General features: G+C 41.1%; 1 protein-coding gene across 1 annotated transcript; it reads right to left on the minus strand.

Moving 5' to 3' along the window:
• Positions 1-1,557: 1,557 nt before the first annotated feature.
• On the minus strand, positions 1,558-2,288 carry LOC117147184. Its single transcript, XM_033313988.1, has one exon. The coding sequence runs from the start codon at positions 2,233-2,235 to the stop codon at positions 1,645-1,647; it is 591 nt and encodes a 196-aa protein (XP_033169879.1). The 5' UTR covers positions 2,236-2,288; the 3' UTR covers positions 1,558-1,644.
• Positions 2,289-27,143: the final 24,855 nt, after the last annotated feature.

Raw genomic sequence — 27,143 nt, forward strand, 5'->3', positions numbered from 1 at the left:
GTAAACTAGTTGTTGTTGTTGACCACAGGGTTTTTATGGATTTTTATTAATTTTTGTTTGCTAAAAGCAGAATAATTTTCCTTAAAACGGACCAGAATTTAATAATTATTTTAACTTGACAAATTTTTTTAATAACTAATCTTGCAAATGGGCTAGTCCCAGGATGGTTCCGGAATCTTTATTCAAATTGTTGGAGTGCTCGTGTTAATGTTTCCGGAATAGGGTCTCCTTGCCTTGGTATTTTAACCACTGTGCGAGGGAGTTCGCCTTTTGCCTTTCAACTTTTGTGGCGGCTACAGGTGTCTCTGTGCTCCAGTCTCCGATCTCCAAACTCCGGTCTCCGGGTTGGCGTTCTCCTCGATTCTCCCCCGTGTCAATGGCAGTTCAATGTGCCTGGTTGATTGTTGTTTGTGCCGTTGTCGTTGTTGCCGGTCTGGCAACAGTTGTCGCACATGCAAATCGTGACTGTTGTCCATCACAGTTCTCCAGTTCGCCGGAGTTTCAGAGCCTTGCAGTTGCCAAACTTGCCAGTCAGTCAGTCAGTCAGATTGTCAGTCATTGGCTCGGTAATTTTTTGTCTCTGCTCTGTTGATTTTTTGGTAGTTGCACATGCGAAACGAGTGATTTGTTTAAGACGTTTTGATTGATTATTGGTGCGCATGGGCCAAAGTGACGACAGAAATGCCGAAATCTTTGCACAGCGAATTTTACAAATATTTTCTTTATGATGTTTAATGTGTAAATATATTCAGTTATGGATGCTTGTTAAAAATTAAATATATTTTTTGTTAAGGACTTTTATATTTTCTTATGCTCTGGTTAATATTTTAATTTATTTCCAATGATTTAGAGTTCATGCACAACTTACGGATCATGAATATGGGATGAGTAATAACTATCGGAAACTGATCTGTTTTCTTTGTGTGTTGCCACAGCTTTGTTATGGCCCAGTCATGCGCAAAAAAGAGCCGCTTTTATTAATTATTCTGACCCACAAATCGTACGAATCTGAGTATCGGAAATCTGAGAACAGAAACCGAAACCAGAAACGCGAACAGAATCGCTGTGTTTGAGTTTTATTTTTGAGCTCGGCGCGCGTTTGTTGTCAGTTTTGGTTTGAAATATTTACCACCTGTGATGAATAACGTTACATTTGCGCTGATTGTTTTTTATCCGTGATTTATCGAGAAGTTCGAGTACCACCAGCACCTCCATCGATGGCCATGCCCACATATTGCTGATTACTCAGGTGTCTGGGGTGCGTGTTTTTCTGATTTTTCGGATCTGCTCCTTCTCGAGACCAGTGTACCGTTAATTAATTTGCAAGTCTCCGCCTCGGCGGAGTCTTTGTTGTTGCCTGTTTTAGTTTCGTTATGTGTATGATTTAACCGGAATTTGTAGTGCAAAGTGCACACCGGGTGGCATTCGTCACGCGCTTGGACCTGTGGAAATGAGTTTATGCGGGACTCAAAAATCAAATGCTTTTTATTATTTAAGGAATTTTAAAATATTTTTTTATTTTCCAAAATATCTTATATTATTTAATAATAGCTTTTAATTAAGTGTCATGTAGTTCATTTTTTTTATACTTTTTATTACTAAAAGGGCAACTAATGCTTGGCTTTCTTGTCTCAAACAGTATGATCATTTTTTGGGCTTGCTGGCCAATCTATACTTTGATATATTGGGAGTTACACCGTTGGAGATATTCGGGGTGATCATTGTGGCTCTTGAGGGTGGCGGTGCACTTGGAATGTGGGAGGGGGCTGGAGAGGGCAAGTTAGGTTGACCCTCGGTTTCGTTCCTTTGCTTGGGCCTATTCGGCTTGGGTGATTGGAACTTCTGCTTCGGCGACTTCCGTTTGACACCCGAACTTGCGCGATTTGACATATTCTTGGCTCCTTGGACCAAGGAGTTCTTCACCATGGACGCAGTTGGGACTGCTGACAATGGTGATGGCAAAGTGGTCGAGGTGATGCCGTGGGCACTGATCGAACGGCTCAGGGCCTCCGCCTCCTGGTTGGCCTCCTCTTGTTCATCCCGGATCAAAGTGTTAATCCGCTCTCGCTGCAAGCGCTCCTGCGTTATGCGATTTTGCTGGGTCGACCGGATGTGTTCAAACTCCTGCCAAAAGTTGAAACTGATTTCTGCCGAGTTGCGGGTGATTTCGCTCCTCAGCTCCTGGGCCAATCCCCTATCTCTGGGAATTTCTTCCCTTGTAATGCTTTGGGACATTGTGAGAGCCTTGTATTGTCAGAATTTGGAATGAAAATTGGCTTGTGCTTTGATGTGAGTGAAATATACTGGCTAAAAAGATTCATAAGTTTAGGTTAGAAAAATATATTAATTATTATAGCAATGCTGATATTATTCTATTGGTAAAAAATCTTTCATTTTTGTGGCTTTCTTTTGAAGTCGAGAGAACTGGGTTTGATTTATTTTGAAAATATTACATTCTAATATTACAATAGCAGAGGGAGATATGTCTTAATAGCTCTTATGGAGCTCAGCGTTCATCCGGGCTGCCCAGCACCACACTCACTTGTCTGCAGGTTGAAATGCCGTTTTGGACAAACAAACAAAACACGGCACTCGAACATGACGTTCGTTGTCGGGAGGAGATTTTGATCGATGTGCGTTTTCTAATTGCTGCCAACTTTCTTCATAATTGTGGCAAGAAAAATGAGGCCCGTATCGAAATGGCATGAAAAGCACAACGAAAATACCGCGAGGTGGGGGAGAAATTGTCAGCATGTATAGAATACTTGTGGCTTATGGCTTCTCCCGCAGCTCCCCCGGCTTCCTCGATCAATCATGTGGAAGATAGAAGCCCCCGAAAACTTGGCCCAATTGTTAAGGCAAACAATAAGGCGATATGATCGCCTTGGCCAACTCCATTTAGCCCACAATGAAGCAAAATTGCAGGCTTTCGGGGATTGTATTTTTACAATTTTTTTTTTTTCGATTTTTGGGCGTAGGATATCGGTGATCTTTTTGGAACCCTGCTGTGCACTTGTTGATGCCAAGAGTTCAATGCGCGGCTACCAGCGCACAATTTATTCCTTATGGCTTTTGTTTCTGCAGAAGTGAAAACAATAGATTGTCATCGGCGGGAAAGGGACGCAGCGGTCTTTAGTACTTTGCATATTTCCAGGCCGTGCTCATATCGCACTCTAATTGGGTGAAAGTGCCCTCCTCGGCTTAGAAAGTGTGACAGTCGGTGCTATCCCATCATCATCAGCTGGCCAAGTCGAAGTCTTCGCTCAGAGCCTGTCAAATCAATATCTATGGCTATAGCTTATACCTGTGGCTGCGGCTATATAACATACATCACCCGCATATATAGGCATCGCCAGCAATCAGGCGGACAACAAAAGCCGGGGCCGGCTCAGAAATATTCCCAGGCCAGGAAAACTAGAACTCAAAATCATACATCACAAGCAATTACCGGCTAAAATGCGCCAGAGTAAGCCCCCTACGACCGATAGTTGCAGCAACTTGCCAGCAAGCCTGCGACTAACCTTGGTCGCTAGTTAAAGCCCGCAAAAAAATCGAATAGTGGGCAGCTATTATTACTGTTGTAAATACCCTTAAAGTTGGGAGTCTATGTTGGCTACTACGTAAATATGGTCAACAGATCAATACAAGAGTGTACATTGATCACGCTATATTTTATATAATTTATAATAAATAAAAGTTTATTTTATTGAAAGGCAATGTAATAAGTTCAAACGTTTTAAATCGATTTGAAAGTATTAAAAAATTTATAATTTGTATTCTCTATTATTATTATATTTATTTGCATTTAAATGAGTTTTAATAGTTTTAGTTTTGATTAATTAAGTTATAAACGAAGGATCTATGATAATCTCTAAAATAAAATAAACAAAAAAAAATTCTTAAAAATGTCTTAACAAAATCTTGTAGAGCATTTCCAATGCTATACCCAAAAGTTAGGGTTCAGCTTATTCCCCTCGCCCTTCCCTCGGTTTGGCCCCTCGCTGTTGTTGTGTATGCTGGGCATGCATCATCATACCATCATCCCATTATCACATACCACAGGCCGATCCAAGGCAAGTCGGTCCAGGTGAGTCCAGAGCAGGCCACGAGGATTGGATTGGGCTCCTCCTTGGCTTTGACCGACTGAGGCGGCACTTGAATGCCTGGCATGAAATAAATCGCGTGTTTATTGTGCCAGCGGCGATGGCAGCGCTCTCGACGATCGCCTCAATGTTGCACATGGAAAATTGAACGCAATAGAATGCCACTAATCGATCCGGCCGAAGAACTGGATGCTGTGGATAGTGGATGTTGTGGATGCCCCCAGCTTCAGGCAGCTAAAAACAGAAAAAATGAAATGTTTCAAGTTCAAATGCAAGGTGCGGACTGAAGGCAGTTGAAGTGAAGTGAAGGAGTGCCAATGGAGCGGCTGGCGCAAGCAATCTCGAAATAATCTAAACGATTTGGCGAAAATCACGTCGAGCATCGTCGGCATCGGCATCCACCTGTTACGTCGAGCTCATTTTTAATGCCCCCAAAACGAAGGAGTTTGCTTTTCCAGCCAGTAAGGAGGCAAACGGCCGGCCGGCATCGAGAGCAAATTGCAAAAGCCAAATTCAACGAATGCCGGCGCACAGTTTGGCATAATAATGAAGGCGCAATCAACTGGCCAGGGGCTGGTATTCTACTGCTGCCGCTGATCCTCCAGAGTAAGCAAAACGACTCCTTACACAAGGAGAAAATTGGGCCACGGATTGTTAGAAGTATGCGGGCTATTTCAAATATTTCTTATATTGATGGGAACTCTTTTAATAACCACCGAAAATGCAAAGACTCTTGTTAATGGAAAATGTTTGGTGTGTGGCGGCAGGTGATTGTTGCTGTTGTATATGTGGCCAAAGAGTCTTCCAATCTTTAAAATGCCAAAGACTATGGCAATGAACTTGATTGGAAATAATTGCAATAAATAATTTAATAATATACATTATAATTTAAAATAAATAAAGATCAATTATATATTTATTTAGTTGACTAACTTTTCCCTAGTGTAGACGGGAACGTTTCAGGTGAGGGTGCATTGCACAGATTAAACATTATTTCTGTTTTCTTCATTTTGGGTTTATCTACCAATACAATGCATAATTTCTTGCTGCTGGCCGGGACTTGGGATACCAGGTCTTTGGTTTTGCCTCGTTGTGGTGTTATTCTAAACGGCTTTTAGACAAAAGCATCAGCCGGGTTGCCCAAGTTCACCTCACGGTGCCAATCAATCAATCACGGCCAAGAAGCCTAGTCATCTGAGCATCTGCCGACTATCCACTCTTTGAGCCTGGTCAAGTGTAATGGTTTTGTCATGATGCAGCATTTAAGCTGCCGCCGTTGATTGATGCGGCAAGAAGTGGCCACAAGAGTGGCGAGTTAGGAATTTCACACCATCAGATCAGCTTGGTTGCGAGTAGATCTATGGAAATTTTCTGCCGTACACTTGTCAGTCATTTCTCTCCGTTAGTTTCTTGGCCGAGACGAATTGGAACTTCGAATGGAAACTCAAAGAGTCTCTTAAAAGATCAGGGAAGTCGTTGAGGCTAAGCACTGAGAAAATCATACAATTAAGATGAGTATTATCTCATAATTAATGGATTATTCTAAAAGAAAGAAACTGACTCCGGGACTTACTTAAGACTATATTTGTGCTTGTGGTTTACATAAATTATTATATTAAATCAAGATATAAGAAAGATTTTACACTACGAGAAACTTTGTATCACGATTTTCATCTTTTAGTTGAACTTTTTCTTTTAAATCGCATTGGAGATAAGTTAGCCAAGACACCAAAACGATATATATTGGTTATTAATGATTGATTCGCTTTTGATTTGCAAGCAATTTTTGAATGAGGAAAAAAGCATGAAACACTGGCCGTTAAATCTCAATGCCACCTGCAAGGCGGCGTCGTCGGCGTATCAAATCAACAAAATCAAAACAAAATTAATTGACGACAATTGTGGCGAGCGAGCAAAATGTGTGGCAACCACTAAAACTGAGGCAAGCAGAGCAAAAAACGTAATTATAGCAACAACGAATGCAACATCGACAGACGTCAATTGTCTAATCAACAAATTTAGTCAATAAATCGTAATTAATTAACGTTCGATTGGCAGGCTAAAAGAGTTTTCAATTTTTGCATTCGAATCGACAGAGTCTAAAAAATGTAAATTTGAAAAGGAACAGAAATGGAAAAAAATCGAGCACAAAGCCAAATCCATATTCGTGCATTGCAACTAATTTTTATTGCCGGCAAAAATTGGCAACAGCTAATCAGTGAAGCATACGCCCCACGAGGCCAAAATCCAAAGCTAGAAAAAGGGGAGTGGCTGGCAGGTGGCCATGTTGTTGGCTATTTGATAACATCGTTGCAATGTGTTTATTGTCCAAAAAGTGACTACACAATCCGACAAAAATCGAGCTGAAAATCGGAGCAACCTTTTTCGCCTCTTACAGTTGCAATTGAAAGACTTAGACAACGAACTTGGCTGGAAAGCGAAAGACTTAGGCAACGAACTTGGCTAGTATTTGGCTTTGTTTTGGTTGTTGGTATGAAACTTACGGTGTTAGTACTATTGATATGGCTTTAACGTAACGGGAAGCGTATAAAATATTTTTTAAGTCCATAAAGGCATACATTGAGGAATTTCCGTTGCCATGCGAAAGTCTTCCAGCATAATCACCATTTTGGCGTTCGCCTTGAATCTCTTATATCATAGCTACAATTATTTGGTAAGAACTTTTAATTAATAACGCTTAATGCTCATGATAAATGCCTGACGGACTTATAACTCACTCTCGCCGCATTCGGTCTGATCAGCTAGATCAAAAGAGCCTCCCTGCTTGAAAAACCGCAGCCCGCAACCATTTTTGGCAGTTAATCAAATTAATTGCTTAGAAAATCAACATGTTGGTTTCGGCCGAAAGCAGTCAAATCAACAGATTCGGTAACAATGACAAATAACGAATTATGAATAGATATGAGTACTCACATGCACATTCAAGGCCCTCAAATAGATGGGAATTGTGCAGCAAAAAGCTGTTTTCTTGCCTGTTTCCTTTTTATTGGTATTCACATACACGCCATACAAATCCATTGTATATATATCTTATGGGTTATATTCTTGGAAGAGCATTATTTAACTCTGGACTAAAAACGAAAATTGGCTAAAAGCGAGGCACATAAATCACCAAGCACACACGAATCTTTATTTATTTTTTTGGCGCTTTTCGGGGTAGAATCATTGACAGTGCGGCGGAAGCATTCATTGTTTCCCAATCTCTCGACGATGGCGACGACTTCTTGGTATTTTATTAAGCCACACAAATCAAAAACAAACCAAAACGATCGAAATCGAAACAGAGAACACAAAATATTCGCGAAAAAAAAGAAGGCTAAGGAAGCCTGACTCATGAATTTGGATTCTTAATTCTACTTAAGGTTGTGTCTTTTGCCGCTGCCGTTGCGTCCTTTCATATCGCAGCGAATGCGATTAGCTGGGCAAACAAGTGTTAACGTTTGGCTGCCGGTGGGTGCACTGATTGCCTCCACTCCTTGGAGGTGAGAAAACGGCACAAAACGACATCGTGGCACTGCTAACTGAGTTTTTCTTGCCATTTTTGGGTACCATCTTTGTTTCAATGTTGCCTTTGTTTTTGCTTATTTTGTTGCATTGTGCAAGATGTGAAGGTGTTTTTTCTTTGCGCCAGCTTTTGAGAACCCATTACGACTACTAAGTGTTGCATAATCCTCTAAACATTACTAACGGTACGGTTAGGTAGTATTTTAATGAATTTGTTAGCTAACAACGGAAAAATGAAATTATGCTTGGTTTGTAATCAGTAATTCATCAGCAGCATTTATCTAGTTCTAGTTTCTATTTTAAAAATACATAACTTCTTAATGTTTTCTCAATCAATTAGTTAATTTTAATGAATTAAACATGTGCTCAATCAGTTCGTTGCGACAAGTTTGAATATCGAATCTTAAATTTTTCAAACACGCTTACACTTGTAATTGCCGCACTTAGCTAGTCGAGAGCTTCGATTTTTTCCTACAAATTTTCTCATTGTTTTGCATATGCAGTGGATTCCTCCCGCCGCATTCAGATACTATATGCACGAGTATCTGGCGGATCGCATGTAGCCACAACACAACAAACTTTGTGAGGCAAACATGTGCTAACAAAACATTGATCATTGTTCAACATGTAAATTCACTAATTTGGCAACGAAAAACAGCCAGCGGCTATAAATGGTAACAGCAGCGACAGAGACTCTAGCCAAGTCCTTCCTTGCAGCCTGGCCATAACAATTTTTGCATACGAAAAACAAAACGAAATGAATTCGTCGTCGTCATCATTGCACCGAAACAAAAATTTGATACTTGATTGCTTGTAAGAGATACCGAAAAATGCTTAAAAATGAGTTTATTCAAATATGTCACTGAATTCCAAAATGTAAATCTAAAATAATAACTAATCTATATTTTTAATTGATATAAGAAAGGTTATACTATTTTTTCGTGTCTTTTGGCTTCTTTCTACTGCAGGCAAGCAAAAATAAAAATACAAATTTGCATAAAAATCGAGAAAATAAAACACAGAATGCGTAGAGTGCAGCGAGTGACTAGAAATCAGAACAGAACGAGAAATCCACGGAGCTGCGAACTTATTAAAGAAACGCAGAGCTGCCAGTTGGATACGGAGACGATTTTGCCTGGCGGGGATCTCCATCCTGCCTCCCCCGATTTTCTGCACTTGACAAGGATCAAGGTTGCCTCTCTTGGCAATACTGCCTCGCCCTTGTCGCCTTTTTTGGGGAGTTGGCAGTGGGCCTCCAAATGGAAATTGCTTTATGGCTTGTATATGCAGATTGGGGCATGCTCTTGCTGCTGTTGCAACCTGTTGCAGCTCTTATTTTTATTTATATTTTTCCCCCTGGTACTCTGCTCCGATTGGGGCTTGGAAATTTATGCGCAAGCGCGCGCGGCTGATTCTTATTTTTTCGCCTTTAACAAGGCCTCGCTACAAAACTTCTCGACCGCCTTCTTGGGGATTTTCTGCTGAAAATTCAATTTGCTACAAAATGTGCGCCGCTTTTTGCATATCTTCCAGCAAAATTCGTGATTTACAATTTTCGTTTCGTTTTCCTGCTCCGCAATCCCCACAAAGCCGCATCCTTTCGAGCTCATTTGTGATGACCCGGCGAAGCAGTGGGGCGATGGCATCGTGTCACGAAACGCACTGTACAGAAGGTCAAATATATAAAGATTTTAAAATAAAGAAAGATTTAAAAATGTGGTTTTAATAATTTTTAATATTTACATATATATTTTATCCCTTATGTATCTTTTTATTTTTAATAAGTATTTTTATTTCACTTTAAGGATACTCACGTTGCCATACCCTGCTGCTATGCTGAGACCTTCCTGTGCCTGATTTAATTTTTTTTCATTCGGCTTTTTGCCTTGCGGTCCGTTTTGGACTTGGAGTTTGAGGTGGAGTCGGAGCTCGAGACTTGAGAGGTAGGTTCACCTGTTTATGCCAGATTCCTGGCATGCGATTAAAATCACCTGCGCAAGCTTTTGCGCCCACGCAGTCGAAGTCTTGGAGTCGCAACTCCAAAAGTCGCAGCTTCGGGTTAAATTGGGATGGAATGGGTTGGGATGGAATAGGATGGGTCTTCATGGCCGCCCGGGTTTGCCTTGATTTCTGTTCGCTACGGTTTGGTTTCCTTTTTATTGCCTTCCTCGATTTTGTGGCTGCGCCCAGTATTTCGCTCGGTTCGGTTCATTTATTATGCACTTGGCTTTTATTTCATTTTAGTTTCGTTTTTGTGGCTCGCTGTTTATTCAAACTAATTTAATTTGTGCGCGGCTTGGGTGCGCGCCCGCAGGTAGAGTCTTGGCAGGTTGCTGCGTTATTTTGGCGTTTCACGCACTTGGCGCATGTTGCAGTCACGCCTTTTGTTGCCAGCCTGCTCGGGCTCCACTGACCACTGTCCACTCCAGAAAAGAAACCCCAAGCCACACGCAAAAAGTTGTTAAAATGCAAATTAAATTAGAGCCAAACTGATCGAGAGGAGGGCGTGTGGGTTGACAAGTGGGGTGGGGTGTGGTTTTATTTCGCTTTCGGGGGATATGCTCAGAATGACAAGGAACAATGCGGTCAACAAATATTTGCCTCGAGTGTAAAAGTTTTTACGCGCATTGAAGGATAACAACGGATAATAAAAGTTGATTTTAAATAACATGTATACCCTTCGTTCATATAAATGTAGCCTTGTTTTTGCTTTTATTGTAACATCAATTAAAAACTGCCGAGTAATACTTCCTCTTAAAGGAAGCAATTTTTCTCGGAATACAAAATAATCTTTCGTAACATCATGGGTTTGTTACAAGTCCATTTCCACGTCATCTGGGCCGTTACTTGCATGGCTGAGTGGGAGGTCAAGGGTCTCATACGGATGATAGATAGATATGCCTGGGTTCATAATCAATTAATAATGGACCCCTGGAATGGCCAAATTTTAATGCCACGCCAGACACAATCGGCACAAAAGTGGCAACATGTCCATTGTGTGAGCCGAGTTCTATTTGGCATCCTGGTGCTGCCGTGGAAAAGCAGCAGCAGGCGAAATGGAAACCATGACACGGCAGTCCTGCACTGAAATTAAATTTGAAAATTTGTAATAGTACAATATATAAATATATTTTTAAATTAATAAATATTAAAATATTATTAACTAAATTAATTTTTTGGATTTAAAACTCAAACCTAAACCAAATAAGTAGGCTAGTACAAGCCTACATTTTTCTGCCAGTGCAGACAGTCTGTCAGCCACTCATCGAGCCGTGGTCAAAGTTTACCATCAAATTGCTAAAATAGCAAATAATGAAGCTGACAGCAGTAGCACCAGCCACGGCAAGAACTGGAATCCAGGGGATGATCCGGCTGCTAAGCCGAAGGGAGGCGGCAATTAAAACGGGGCGATCCGAGCCCAACCCCTGGGCAAATAATATGAACTGTGTTGTTACAGCAGCCGGGACACAAGCAACACTTTGCGAGTCGTGGGAAAGTGCTCGAGGAGGGGAGACAGGGAGATACGCCACTCGGCGGTTTGACGCGGGAGAAAAGATACATTTGTATCTGCGGCAGACAGCGAGCGTCTGTTGGCCATCAATTTCGGGGTACTTTCGCATTTCGGTTTTGGATAGTGGGCTGGCGGGTGCGTGCAAGGCTTTAATTTCTCAATGCTCGGCCGGTCCTGTCTGGTACTTATCGTCCGCATCCTCGTGTCCTTTTGATCCACAAGCCACTTGAGTCCTGCAATCGAATGCTCTGCGTTGGCAATGGTGGCCTGTGGCGTGCGTGTGTGTGGGAATCGTTGTCATGCCCCTGTGAAGCTAAGCATATGCTTTTCCTCCCTCTGAGGAAAAATTTAGCATTACGTTTATATGGGGGGTATGGGAAAGTTGACATTTTCAAGCCAGATCTGGCTATTTTTTTAATAACTTTAATATTATTTTATAACTGATGGTTATAATGAGCAAATAATAATTAATACTTATATATATATAATAATTATAATTAAATATAATAAATATATATATTATATATAATAATTACATTTTTAAACGAAAGTAATCATTTTTAAGCAGAACGATTATTGTTAAAATATAATTATATATAACATTTATAAAGATTTTAAGTATATTTTAAATAAGATTTTTATAATTTAGAGTTTTTTCTCACAAACAAAGTTAACAAAGTTATTGTTATTACGAATGCAATAAGGGGTATAATTTCTTACAGTTTTCAGCAACACTGCATTTTATTACCTTTTTTGCATCTATCTAGTTTTAGCTATATTGCTATCTGTTTTTTTTTTTTGGCCTGTCATCGCCCACATTGAGAAGGCAGTTTTTGCTTTTAATGGTCGTGTGCGCACACTATCAATTTGAGCGGCCAATGGCATCTTCAATTTTTATGCCGGCCTGTACCTGTCACAATCACACTTTGCGGCATGCTGCAGCATTGCAAATAATATAAATTAATATTTTTCACCGTATCGTCACCCTTGGTTTTTGGTACTCTTGTGCATTTTATTTGAGGTTTTGTCTGTTTACCAGGTTCAGATTTACCAATGAGATTGCCAAATTTGAAGGGAAGATCCTGAGGGGCGGTTTTTGGACAGGACGAAAAAGTGTACACTGAGCGTTTGGTGTGGGAAACAATTTTGAAGATGTCTATGCTTTTTGGAGAGCCATACGAATGATATTATAATTGCGAGGTGTAATTGGACATTTGATTGATGAATGTTGAAGAAACGGAAATGGTATGGTAGAGAAATGTCGTTCAAAGAGGACACGCACCCTTTTAGATCGTTTTGCTTGAAGTAATTGTAATCTTAATAGAGGAAACCATGTACTAAAACATGATGTTCTCTAAGGCATTATCATATGTAAAGTGGTTCGTTTTCTTGTATTGCATGAACATAATTTTTTTTCCGTGCAAGCTGCCGAATATATTTGCAAATCCTTTTACCGCCCCCATTCCTTTTCCCTTGCAAATCGAAGGCAAAAACAAATGGTGCTCATTTCCGCTTTCACTGAAACATCTTTAAGACACGTGCCGTCGTCATCAGCCAGTTCGCCGGTCGTCTGCCGCGAAAATTGCCAACTAATAAAATGGCAGATTTGTCAAGGATTTCGATCAGCCCGATGGGGCGCAAAAGGCAAAAATAATCTGCAGACAACCGCCGGCGAAGGGTGCGGACAGATAAAAGGCCAATTTAAGGTGGCACTTTCTGCCCAAGAACCAGATGGCGAACCAGGGGCGTTTCTACGGCGTTTTTACTGTCAAAAGCGAGTTGATGAGCCGCATTATTGCAAATTGTCTGTGGGTCCCAACAACAGACGAGCGACAAAATGAGCACTTGATACTGCTGGTGGAGAATACTTCGAAGATATGACTAAACAAGCTTGTGTCCATAGAAGTGCACTTAGGGATATATTATGAGTTAAATATATAATTATGTCTTAAAATTAAATAGCTTAAAGCTTTAATTAAATAATCGAATAGATATAATTTTATTATTTTTATTTAATACAGATATATTAAATTTCAAGAGCATAATTATCTTGTTGTGGGCAAACAGCTCTCATTATATTTTCTCTGAGTGGAAGTGGCGTTGGTAGTAGCACCTATAGTTCCAAGTCCATTCTGCCAACAGAGTTATGGACCAGACGAGGACTGGATGCTGTCGAGGGCATAAACAAAGGCATTAGACAACGTCGTAGGAGCCGGCAAGCCAAAGTTGATTGGTGTCAGCCATAAAGTTCGCCTTGCGTCTTTCCGCATCCTGTTCAGCATCTTGGCCCATTGCGTTTTGAGCCACAGTGTTGTCAAATTAGAAGGAAATAGGAAATATAAATTAAATATAATTATAATTTATATAGATATAATAATATAATAATAATTGTTATTAAATATAGTACAGAATACTCTTTTGTATTCATCAATATATAGCTTTATTATTCCATAGATGTATGTATAAACATTTAAGGGTCTTAAGTGTCACATGTCAATAGTTAATTAGCTAGATTTTAGCCAAGCTGGCAGCACTGTTGGCCAAGGTGGCGCCAAAGGCTTTGATGTGTGCGACCCTCGTTCCTTCGTTAGACACGCAGGCGTTGATGGACATCTTGGACTTTTCGACTGGTCGGCCTGAAAAGTGTCGCCGGCGTTTTAGCCTGGCCAAAAAAAAAAGAGCCACAAGGAGCGAGCGGCGTCAAATGGTGCTTAGCGTCACCCACTCTCGGGTACCTGGGATCTGAAAGGTGGACCAGGGTATAGCTCCTAGCTCCCCAGCCCCATCCCAACTCCATCCCCAGCACCATTTCCCATTTCATTTGCATGCAAATGTGCGCGGGTGTTGGCCCGGCACAAAGCTATTGTCTTTCCAGTATGCAAAAAATATGCAAAGCTTAAATTTATGAGAAATTAAAGTAAATTTATTGCATTGCATTCGCCTGTCTTTGGTAAGGCGAAAATCTGGAATTGGTGGGCGGCGGGAGAGGAAAGCACTTTCTGCGCCCGTCCCTTATTCCTTTTGACTTTTTCCCCCACTGATTGTGTGATCGATGGAGCTCATATCCATGCCTTTTGATAACTTTCTCTCCCTGCACGATAGTCAAGTACAACAGTCCCATAACCTTTGAACCAAATGTCAGTAAGGACTTAACTTATTTTTTGAGGTTTAGATATTTCCATTCTCTCATATTAAGTTCATTAATATTAAGTAACTAATTAAGTAAAGGGCTTGTTTGCGTACTAAAGTGTATAATTTTACAGACCGTTAACAACGCTTCCGATTGATCCATTCGAAATAATGTGGGACTTTCCATACGTTAACGGGGCCAATCGTTGGGGCCACACCCACCGGCTAATCAGCACATAGACAAATCATAAACTGCACCCAACCCCCTGCGAACACCTGATGCAATTTGCCAACTGCAAGGCCCCCTCCAATCTTTTATATTTTTTTGGGGGGGAAAACAACGAGCGCAATCACAATTGCTTGGCAATTTCACACTTTCAATCGACAGCCACCGGCGGGCATACAACTGCGAATTCAGACTGGGATCCCGAGCATTACCAAAAAATACCCACCGATATGTGGGGCAAGTAGTGGGGCCGCCACTGTGCAATTAACACCTCAGCGGCTGACTAAAATTATATACACGGCTTTATGAGTGGTCCGTGGATCGAAGTTAGAGCCGCAGCCAAGTGTTTTTCCTTCTAATTAATAAATACGAAGTTGGTTTTTTTCGCGTCGGTCGGCATGCAAATAATATAAAATTTTATGGCTCCATACACGGCTATGCACTTTAATTTGTGGCCGTTGGTCGTATTTTGCCCGCCGAATATTTCTTTTTCACCTGCAGCCAAACTGCAGTGCCGATTTTATGGATTTTATGGATCCCGTTGCTGCGCCCCATAATTCAGCTCACTCAATAATAATTTTTTGCCATTTACCTTGCCCATTTCAGAGAGTTGACAATAATTCAGTGGCACTCGCAGTCACAGTCGCTTTTTATTGATCGGCTCTTGCGGCTCTGCGAGGCCCACTAATTGATTTTCAATTAATTTATTGTAAACATTTTCGTGCGACACCTCTTATTTAGTGCATAATTAAATGTGCCTGACAAAAATTGCATTGCTTGCATTTTTAAATGATTTATATCAGCGGCACAATAAATCACACGCTCAAAAGCCAGCGATACAAATTAATCACAATGGTCACACTTTTTGGTCACAACTCTGAGCCGGGTTCAGATGTGATGACGTGACTCAGGAGCAGCTAAAAAACGATTTATATTTCTAGGAACTTGGCACTTAAAAATTAAAATAAAAAATTAAATAAATTGAATTAGTCTCGTCTGAAGTGAGCAAGACACATTTGATATAATGTCTCAAGATAGCGCATCTAATCTTATTATTCACCGCCAAACCTTTTAGAAATGCTCTTGACATAAATCATTGGTAATGAGGGTAATTTCTTACAACGAACGACATTTATTCAATGCGCTCTAGAAATAAATCTAAATAATGTAGTGTTTAATTTCCCTAATTTAATGGCCTTCCGTCAATGAGAACCCTGTTTAAATCACGATCGCATCACTGACCAATCACTGCATTAGGTAATCATGCATAGTATTTTGTTTCTTTTGGTCAATCCATATCCTTTCGCTTCGATGTTTTTCGTTTGCGGACCGGACTACTATCCCCGGGGCAGTGGTCTCAGAATCATGGGGAACCACCGACCATTGTCAGACGACTCCGCTCCACTCACTTTGGCATATTAGTTTCAATTCATTTGAGTGTCCCGCTCCGACTGTCCGCCGTCCGATTTCTGTGGCTTTGTTTGGTCGCGACGGGCGCCGCATTTGCGAAGTGTTGCCAGTCAATTGACAGTCCAACTGACAGAGCCGCCTGCAGGCCGTCGTCCGCCTGGAGATTCGAGCGGAGTCGAGTGGAGTCGGGTCCAGGACTTTTATGGTCGTCTGGCCGGGGCATTGGGGCTTATAAATTATCTCTGCTCGCCTGCGATGAGTGCTGCCCAGCTGGCTATGCATTGGTTAAATCTGGCTAAGGATCCTATTTTTAAACATTAATTTAAATATATTTTTAGTTCATTGATTAACTGCAAATACAAATTTATTAATTTTAAATGTTATAAAAATTCTAAATACTTTAAGACAACTGAGTTCTAGCTTAACAAAAACTTGATTTTTGTATAATAATACATTAGTTAAAATTTTTCAGAAATAATGATAATAAACCAGGTAAAGTACACTTCGGAAGCTGTGTACATTTTACTTACTCAAGCCTAAATTATATTTAAAAATGATTTCCTATCATAACACATGTAAAATTGACTGCTTTTATTAACATTCTGATGAAAAACTATGGCTGTTTCAAAGATTTATTTAGCCTTTAAGAGCTATTTTACAGACACCACTGCCGCCAAGTTTGATATGGAGCGTCTGTGGCGCACTTGCCGTTGCCATTTGAAAATGAAAAGTGACTCGGACTTGGACTAACTCGAACTCGCGGTCGCATAAATGTGTGTCTATATGGCCAGCTTATTACCTAATTTCATTGGGCCCGGTGCATTGACAGGCGTTTGCTCATTCGGCTCGTCGGCCAACTTGGTCGATTGGCTCGAATTGACTTTGGCATTTTAAGTGCCTTTTTTGCGGCTTTTGGCATTTGGCCGAGAGCCAAGGGTTAGAGGATGTTGTTTATGCGTGCGCCTTGTGTTTGATTCGTGCTCAGGCCAGAGAAAGTTATTCCGGTGCTTGGACAGCAGGAATATCAATCATTTAAAGTGGACAGGATCTCAGCTGGGAGAGTGGCCATAAAAGGGTGGCTCTGTAGGGAGTCGAGGGTTATTTACTAAAAAGCGGAAATGTTCGCTGGTACGATAAATTACATCTTTGAAATTATAGTTCAAAAATTGCAGTAGAGTATGTATTAGATTAGGGTTTGAATTTTCTACTGCACCTACAGTCTTTCCAATTAGGAATTCCTTGTCCGCCTGGAGACCCCAAGGGGTTAAGTGAATGCTAATACGATATGCGGCCAGGCTCGGTTTTTAAGAGGGTATCATTAAAATGCCGCGCATTTAGCCAGCAAACAAAGCGATCTAAAATGCTCAAATTAATTCATTTTAATAAATCGAAAATCGCCGAGATCGTGGGCCAGCCAAACAGAGCACCGTCCAAAATCGATTCTTCCGCATAGCAAACGGCCGAATGGAAAACAATTTTAACAAAGACCAAAAACGCTCACACATGGCTCGAATTCGGATGCTGTGCATCCAACATCCCACATTTGTATGGGGAGCAGGCCAAAAGCGCAGTCGTAATTCGTAATTCGGCTACAGATTTATGTAGATTTGGAGCATGATGAGCGGCATGGAGCATGGCGTATTAAGCCCGGGAGGAGGTCAAAGTGAATCACGCTCCTGGCCGGCATGACCATTAAGAGATGTGGAACGTGCAGCGGCATGCGAAATTCATTTCGAATTGTAACCCCAAAAGTCATTGCCGGATTGCCCGGCACCTGGCTGCCAATTAGCGTAATTATTAAAGATTCTATAAGCGAAGGAGGTGGCATTGGTGGCTTGGCATCGGTTGGAATCGCCAATGGAATGGAATTCCCTGCCCGCCACTTGGGCGCAATAAAAATTGCAATTTTCATAATTGCCAACGGCAGATGGTGCAAAAAATGTCGCCTAATTGGCTTCCATGGCCGGCGAGCGATAAGCGTCCTCCTGGCCAAACAATGGCCAGGATTGCACCCAAACTGCGGCAACAGGTTAAGCCACATTCGAGAGCCAGAGTTATTCTGTAGATTCTCCCACCTTCCACAGTTCTGTGACAATATTTCTGCCGCTGCAACTGTTGCAACTTCTGCTGTTGCATTTGCTGCGTTGCAGCCGCAAAAGCCCCTCTATATCATTTATCAGATGTAAGTTTTCTTTCCATTGACTTTGGCATTGTTGCCATTGGATTTTTCCTATATGCCTATATTGAACAAAGGGTGTAATGACTATTACATGGTGTTTGCCAGGTTAAGTTATCTTAAGATTTTTGAATGAAATAAAAACATTTTAGATATTTCAAACGTGGCTTAATGTACCACCAATTCACACAACCTTCGATCAGCAAAAAATGTCCAAACCTCTTATTTTATAAATTTCTTTTGAATCAGTATTTAAAAGTCTCTGATTATTTTTTTGATTTTTCTAAAAGGTATTCAATATTCGCATAACTTAACAATCCCCCTACACCCCCTTTTCGAAATGCCCGTTTATTGCCGTTGTTTTGCACTGTGTTAACATGATCTTTTATTACTTCTACTGCTCGACAGAGCTTGAGTTGGTTTTCCTCGGTTTTGCCTGGTTTGCTGGGTCGGGTCTTGTGGTTTACTTTGCCGGCTGGAAGTTGAGTTTATTTACCGCTAATAATGGTCATTTGAGTTGATATTCCGACGATGTCGTGGCTGTGATAAGACGACTTTAGCTTCCAAAGTAGCAGTAAGTATATGAGCAGTGCTCAAAGAAAAATATAATAACAAAAAATTTTAAAATATATGTACACATGAGAACAAGGTTTGATTCAATTTGGCTGGAAATTTGTAAAACGCGATTTTTGAATTTGTTTGGCAAATTTGCGGCTTAATTGACAAAACACATGGCGAGACATGCGACTGACCAACGACCAGCGGCGTTTTGGTGTAGTCAAAAGGTAAGAAATATAAAAAAATCGTAGCCGCCAAGGAAAACAAAACTGCAGTCCGTGGATAACTAATAAAATCATATATGCAACAAATAGCGGCAGACAAGCTGCAGACCCCAATGAGTCATTCTCGAAACTACAGAAAATCTGAAGAAAAAAATGAAAAGCGAACTTTGCGCCCCAGACAGCTGCGCAGACTTTTTGGCCAAAGTGGTGCAAAGGGGTGGGGTGTTTGTCTGGTGCTACGGGGCGTGTTGTTAACGTTATTTCACTTTATTTTTCTGTTAACAAACATGCTGAGCTTTGGGCCAAAACAACAGCCCCGGCTTCGAATTCGAGATAGACACAACATGCAAACTTTGGATGACGTTGAAGTGCGGTATAAAAGGTTAAATCTGCATATAAACTCTTTTAGTTTTTTTCCTTTCTGAATCAATGAATCAGCGGTTACCGCACTCCATTGATTAACTAAATAACACAATTAAAATTTAATTGACAATAACATTCAAAGGTATTTTTACAAATGTTATACTAAATAGCACAATTAAAATTTAATTGACAATAACATTCAAAGGTATTTTTACAAATGTTATACCTCAAGTGTTTATTTAATTTAATGTGGTATTTTAAAAGTATATATAGATTATATCATATACACTGCACACTCTAGTATTTATGTTGTTAAAACCACTTTAATTTAAATAGAAACGAATTAATCAAATTACTAGAAAAGCACAAGCGCATTTTTCCGTAATCTCATTTTGGATTTCCCATTTATAATTTTGATACAGTTTTATCTAGCCACCGGCACTCCCTGACCACTCGATTGTATCGGAGTCCATGTAACACATGGAAAATCGCCAAACATTAGGCTAATGCAGAGCCAGTAGAGCATTTTTCACTTAGCCAAGTGTCCCTTATTGTATCTAGGGGTATGTAAAGTGTCCCCCATAGGTAGTATAAATTGCGCCTATTAATTTATGACATAATAATTCTCAAAGCGCAAACAAAGCCGCTCGTAAAATGCAGCGCGGCCACAGACAATGGCTTGCATTATGAGTGGAGTGCAGCCGAAGGAACCCACATGACCACAAAGTGCACAGAAAAATAATATATTTAATATATATAAATACAGAAATATACAACAAAGAGTGGCTCGTATTGTTCAAACCAATCATTGCATATAAAGATAATATAAAGATAAGAACTCCCTATTTTGACTGTCCTTAACTTTGGCTTGATTCTCTATATCCAATCTCGATTTTTGATATTTCTTAAAGTGCATTTTCAGCCACCCGATGGGGAGGCAGAAATCACGGCGACAAAAGTTGAAAGACCCGACAAAAGGAGGGCGCCAGGCAGTTTCCTCCATTTTCCAAGTGTCCAATGCAGCTGTCACAGACTGCCACTGTGTCGTGTGGCCAACGAAAATCGCGAGTGCCAGTGCGAATGCCAGAAATGAGCGGGAAATACGTATGGCACTCCATATCGCATTATCTGGCATCATAATTATCCCGCTGGTGTGACTCACAATCTGGCAGTCGGCCGTGTCGGCGCAACAATGAAAAATCACTTGCAATTTTGTTTATCAATTTGTGAAAATTATAAAAAATATGCATACGTTGAATATTTTGGCAAAATCATTTGTAAGAGGCCCCCGCTGGATTCGCCCACGCTGCCCGCTCTCAGCGACGATGTGGCAACGCCATCAGCAGCACCACCCGCACCACTTTTTCTGCACCACCGCCATCATCATCATCATCACCGGTTGTGGTGTGTGGGCTTGGAGCCTGGTGACTCTTGGGCGCCAAAAAAGCGCTGCCAACTGTTTATGCAACTGTTTGAATAATCTCCACTTCTTGTCTGGCCCGCAAGGGTTAAACGGTTTCGTTGTCGATCTTGTAAGCCTAAGGTGTTTCGGAACAAACAAGAAATGGATCGGAAATTATGGCTTATCGAGCTGAGTCAGCTGCAAAATAAAGCGAATCAAATTAAGATAAAAATTTGAATTTGAACTCGTTTTAAAGTTATATGTCTTATACCAAATATGGTATTTTCAATATAATTATTTGTGCACCCCTTTCAATTAGATAGCATTTTAAAGAGCATTAAAACTTGGCACTCACACCTACAACATTCAGCCAATCCCAATGCAATTCGATACACTTGACGCCGTTCACTGAAATTAAATATATAGATAGACGTACACTTTATATCTGCAAGGAAAATGCGTCGTGAGTCAAGTTTGGGATTTCTTGCTCCTGCAGGAATGATTCGGTGTCCCAGTCGCAACCCCGACTCCTGCCTGGGGAAGAGGAAAAACCATTCGAACACAACTTCTTCGGTTTGTTTGGCTGCTGCAGCAAACAAATATTCGTGATTCCTGATAAGCATCACATTTGGCCATCGTCGTCGTCTGCAGCTTTGACTCCTTTTTTACCTTCTTCTTTCTCCGGTTGCTGAGTGCCAAATGCCGCTAAAATGCGGAAAGCTAATCAAAAACGCGTTGGTCTGAGATGCTTACTGGCGGTCCCCAAAAAATCGAATTCAAACGAAAGGTTTCCAAAGCCAAGTTCAATTGCCAAACAAATTCGCGTGAATGAGCCGCGGCCACAAGACACGGCAACAAGAACTGCGATTTCAAACACTAGTAGAAAATGTATAGTTTGTTCAGCTAATAGGATTTTCTTTAGTGATTTTTCGGATAAATATAAATTCCATAGTAATAGATAATTATACAATATTAAGAGAAGAAATTAGTTAAAAGTTTATTAAAAATTAATTGAGCACAATAGGTAATTATGAACTTTAAAATGAATAAAATGCAAGACAGATGAGGTTGTGATATTATATAAATAGCCAAGTTAAAAGAAGATTTATTTGAAAGGACTCTAATTTAATATATTTTAGTTGCAGTGCTCTTGATTAGCTGCTGGTATTTAGTTGGCAGGCAAATTTGGGAAAACAGTTGGTGGAGGGACGGGCGTTGCGGGTTGCGAGTTGGGAAAAACAGTAACCGTTTTGTTCGCCTGGCTGTTGCCGTTGTTGTTCGGGGGGAGTGCTTTGTGTGACTTATGTGCGACATTAGCGCGACGTTCTTTGCTTAATTACGTAAAGTTTTTCGGGGCCGCCGTCGCACCGACTTTGCCTGACTTGACTTAAGTCCCGGGCTCTCTGTGATGCTGCGCTGCTGTTTTTGTCTTGTCGCGCTGGCTGCTTTTTGTTGTTCTGTGTAAGACAAGTTCGTGTCCAGAGTCTTTCGTTTTGGCGCTTGTTCTGCACTGCAGTTGCAACAGGTTGTACATTGAAATTAAAGAATCTGTTGTGTTCATTTGCGGGCAGATATTTGGGATACATTTTAGCGGTAACTGACAGCGCTCAGCCATATCTCAATTTCCCAAGAATTCACTCATTTACATCTACCCCTGCTGTGTGCTCCACTTTGCCGCAAGCTTACAGATTCTCAGCAAAATTCCCAGCGATCATTAAGAGGCTAATTAGCTCAGCTTTATCAATCATACGCCGTGTGAGGCGCAGCGAATGCAAGGTGCCTTCAAGAGTACATTCAATTGCCAAAAAACGAGAATATACGATTTTCTCACGCTCTATTAAAACTTCATCAATCAGCGCGAACGAACGAAAGAAGAAACTTATTTTCGTTATTACAAGAAACGGTCTGAACTAATTTCAATATTCTACACAGCGGTGGAGTTCAAAAGGTTTCGAGAAAGGCCGACAAGTGTTGCACGCACTTACACGGAAACGAACAACATTGCCGAAATTCGTTGGGCGAAAAAGGTAATTAAAACCCATTTAAAAGTTACAAGCTTCAAATTAACATACAAATTCAATTCTCCTCAATATTGCCATTGTCTCCTGTCGATTGGCAATTTTTCATTGTGGAAATCGTACAACATAATCCAAATGAGGCATAAATGGCATTATTCATGGGCTGGGCAACTTCCAAATAGTGTTGGCAAGTTTTTGCGCTTTCTAGCTAGTGTTTCAATCCTGAAATACTTTTGGATAAAGTTTTATAAAAATATAAAGTATAATGTATATATAGCAAAAAATAGTGCTTATAAATTATGATAACTTGCTGTTGATTATAAATAAAACTTGCCAAAATATGCATACACATTTTGTAGAATATTTAGATTCCTAATTTTATCATTAACAATTTGAATTATTTGTGAAGTCTGTCTGCCAGCACTGCTTCCCCGGCAGCTGTGAAGTGATTTGAAATGAGCCGAGGCTATGACTTAATAGGACCAACTTCGACTCTGAGTCTGGGCCACCCAGTTGAGAGTCGAAATAGCCGAGAGTCGCAAGACGGGACTGTGAAGTCAATAAAGGCGCCGTTGGTGGTCAAAATGTTGCAGAGTCGCCTCGCCTGGCCAAGACAAGATCATTAAGGTGGCATATAACATGGCACTAAAAGACACAACAGACACTTGCCGCCATCATCGTCGTCGTCATCATCATCATCATCGCATCGGGGCGAAAAGCGCGAAAAGTACCTGTTTCGCATCGGGGATCGGCATAGCCTCCGGGCTAGTTAGTGCAGCTCCCAGTTCCAAGTTCCCAGTTCCCAGTTCCTAGTTAGATGCTTGCCACCGACTGGCGCTGACACTTTTGATTGAATTCCCAGCAGCGTGTGCGTTGTTCCGACTCCAAATCGGCCAGCCCCGCGGACCGGGGTCGAACTGCAACTCCGATTGTAATCAACGCGCCGCGATCAATCAGCAAGTCTCTAACACTGGACACTGGCGCACCGCATCCACTCAAATCAATCCATCAAACGTATCAATCATGATGACAAGCTCAACTCCAGTCGCTCAGCATAGCCAGTGCACTGAAACAAAGTGTTATGTTAATATGGACCAATCTTAATTAACCCGCTTCTTACTACTTACTTAGCATGGATCTATTACACGTAAACTGCTTTGCAATTTGAGAAAATATTAGCGTGGAACTTCTGTTTTTTGAAAATATTACAAAAATTAAAACAAAATTATCTAATATATTTTCTCAGTGCGAAATTTTCGAGCCTGCATGGGAAGATACTTCAGCTCTTGACGCTCCATGCTCTGCTGCCCCTTTGCCCATTAAATTTGAATAATCTTAGTTTTTTCTCCTTGGCCGCAACTGTCGTCGCTTGCGTGCCCAGGATGGGACCATCAGATGATGAAGATGAGGCCGAGGATAGCGGATGGAGAACGGAGGATGTTGGTCGGTGGAGCAGGACGTGGAGGCAGTGCTCCACTAAACGCCACTTGGCCACTGGGCGGGCTGAGTGTCCCGACTGACTGACGGACTGATGGAGCCAGCGATCCACAACTCCCCGGGCCATCGTCTGATTTGAAATTCTAAAGTGATTTTGATTACTTGAGGTGTTGATGTTTTGACGTTGTACGTTGATTAGATACTCGTACCTGGCGAGCTTGTTAGATGCATGTCAGATGCAGTCGGCCGCAAAAAGAGAGATCCGGTCCTGGTCCTCGACTTTCCGTCCGCCACGGGGTTGATTATAATTTAATTATAAGCAATCTGTAACGAGTTAATGGGGGCAAACTGCACTCATTTTTGCAGGCAGGTGTGAAATGGCTTTATTAGCTTTAACTGCCTCTGATGGCGGGCAGGAGCTTAATAATAGTAATAGCTGTTGATGTCTGCCTGCTGGGCGCAGTCTTTTCCATGATTTCTTGTGGAAACGGTGGCACTGTGCTGAAGGTAAATTTCGTTAAAGATTTCACAGGTCTTGGGCATTGGTTTCTTACTTAACTTTTCCTAATCACGAGTTTTTATATAATTTCGAAGTTTAATTTATGTACAAGTAGTTATCACCTGTTTATTATTAACCTTATATATAATGTAAAATACGATTCAATTAGCTGCAAAACAAGTTATTATTATTTAAAAAAGAGACCCACCCAGCTACTTCCCGGAATCCACCATTATTTCTTTATTTAGACAAGGTTGGACGGGCACGACTCTTAATTTTAGGTGCTCTTTAAACTGATATACTTCTTACAGATTGATCCATTAACCCTTTCATTAGTCAAAGTTTATGCTCTGTTACATGGTGATTTATGAGCTGGAATTGGAGATCTAAAAGCGGCCGCCATCGATTTGTCTTTCACACCCCAGATACAATTCAATCTGGGCAGTTATCATCAACTTGGATAAGTGAAGACCACCGAGCTTGAGAAGATTCTTTAGTTTTCGGCGTAGTTTTAGTGCGGAAATAATGTCATGGTCACTTGTCAGTCAAGCCCTCAATTCCAGATCCATATTTGTTTATTTTCACTTGGAATTCAGATTTATTCTAATTTCTTCGCACTCGAGATTTTTGTTTATTCGACCAAAAGTTTGTCCCATTTTGGGGATGTGTCAACAGTTTGGCGTTTGCTTTTTCATTTTTAATTGCGCTGACAAGTCGCATGTGTGGGCCGAACTTCTAAGTACGCCCAGCAATTGTTTATAATATTTTTTTGTTTTTATTATGCCAAGTGTTTGCGTTTCGTAATTGGAACGTCGAGAAAAAATGTCAAGAGGGTTTTTCAAAATGGGTTCCCCCGCTCAAAACTGCCTGCTGAGCATTCTCTTTGTGGTCTTAAGTAAATTGAAATTTCAATTTCGGTTTCATAGAATTCATAGTAATCGCGCGGGTTCCACCTGTACCTGCATAAAAGTAAAAAATAAACGCAATCGTGAACCTGCCGCAGCGACCAAACGGAGCAGCGAGGGCAGGAGGGCTATGGCATAATATTATTACCCAACATTAAACGAAAACGCTTCTAAACAAAGTAGGAGGGGCAGCGAATGGGGCAAGGGTAAAAATAAAGGCCAAGTGCAGGCGAAGGGCGAGGCAAATCAACGAGATCGGTGCACGTTCGAGACCCGATTCCCTGGGACCTGATCCCGAAACCACAACAAAGAGCCACGGCAACAGGTACTTGCCACTCGCCTTCGGGCCAGGCCGAGATGCGAACCAATAATCCACGCACACACTACACACAACACGATGCGATGCGGTCGAGCCGGCGGAGCTGATTCTGTGGAACGTAGAACGTCTGGGCCGAGAATCAGAAACGACTTCGTGCCCCAGCTTTACACTGACAAAAAAATTAAGTTCACAAGTTAAATAAATATGTTACATTATTGCCATAGAGAATACTAAGCTATTAATATGTTTAATACCTTTATTAAAGCTGGCTATTGGTATAATATGAATTGTGAAGTCGAAGTACGTATTATACGAAAAAGATCTTAAAACTGTATCCTGAACTACCATATTGTTAAAGGATAGTGCTTAATAATACTCTGTATCTAGATAAAACAGTAAAAAAATATATTGCTTTACAACGTTTTAAGGTGATTTGTATTTTGTTTTTAAAGTATTTATTTTAACTTCTTTGTAAGTATGCAATTGGAATGGGTAGTTTTGCTTATTAAAAACTTTATTGCTTTAAATATTTTCTTAAGCTTGATTTGTTTTTCTCTGCGCAGACTCCAAGGGCGCATCGGGCAATTCTCGCGAAATGGAATTATAAAAGAATGCCTCCTCGCCTGGGTCGAGGTCTCAGTCTCAGTCTCAGTCTAAGCCTGAATCTCCTCAGCACTCCGAGTGCGTCGCTGTACCAGGCGCGTTTTAACGAGTTGAAAAAATCAACCGGACAGGCCAGTGTGTTTGTGTGTAGGAGAGCCCCGAAAGAAATGAATTTAAAATAAATAAAAGCTGGAAAAGAACAAAAGGGCCCTGGCCAGCAGTGATGAGGGTGAGGGTGCTGTCGACGGCGGTCAGTTGGCCGGACCCCAAAGAACCAGACCGGGCCAGCTGAGGAGAAGCCCAGCCACAATGAGCCCGCAAATGAATGCGTAGACTCAAGTGGAAGCCTCTCTATAAAGTGGGAAGCAGGGAAGCATTTCGATGATATGGAAAATGAGTCATATGGAACTGGAAATACCTTGTAAGATTGGGATTTCAAAATAAACTACATATTTTCCTTAGTTTTTCTTCAGTTATTCTTGTTTGTAAGAAAAGGGACAGCATTTTAGCCCTCTTTATTGAAACAATGATAAATACCCGAAGTTAGGGTATCAAACGAAATTAACCGAAATGCGATCGACCGCAGACCCGCAGCAACAAGTGTACAAGTGGCATCGCCAGTCGGCGGAGGAGGGCGTCCAGGGTCTGAAGCGTCCATAAGAAGGTACTGAAGAGACCCGGAGACCGGAGAATTGCGATCATTGATCGCGGCAATCGGCAGAGCCAAGTGGTAGA

The sequence above is a fragment of the Drosophila mauritiana genome, chromosome 2L (assembly GCF_004382145.1).
Source record: "Drosophila mauritiana strain mau12 chromosome 2L, ASM438214v1, whole genome shotgun sequence".
NCBI lineage: Eukaryota > Metazoa > Arthropoda > Insecta > Diptera > Drosophilidae > Drosophila > Drosophila mauritiana.

Excerpts from the sequence above, each read along its gene's own strand:
- LOC117147184 (XM_033313988.1), bottom strand. The coding sequence starts at position 2,235 with ATGTCCCAAAGCATTACAAGGGAAGAAATTCCCAGAGATAGGGGATTG.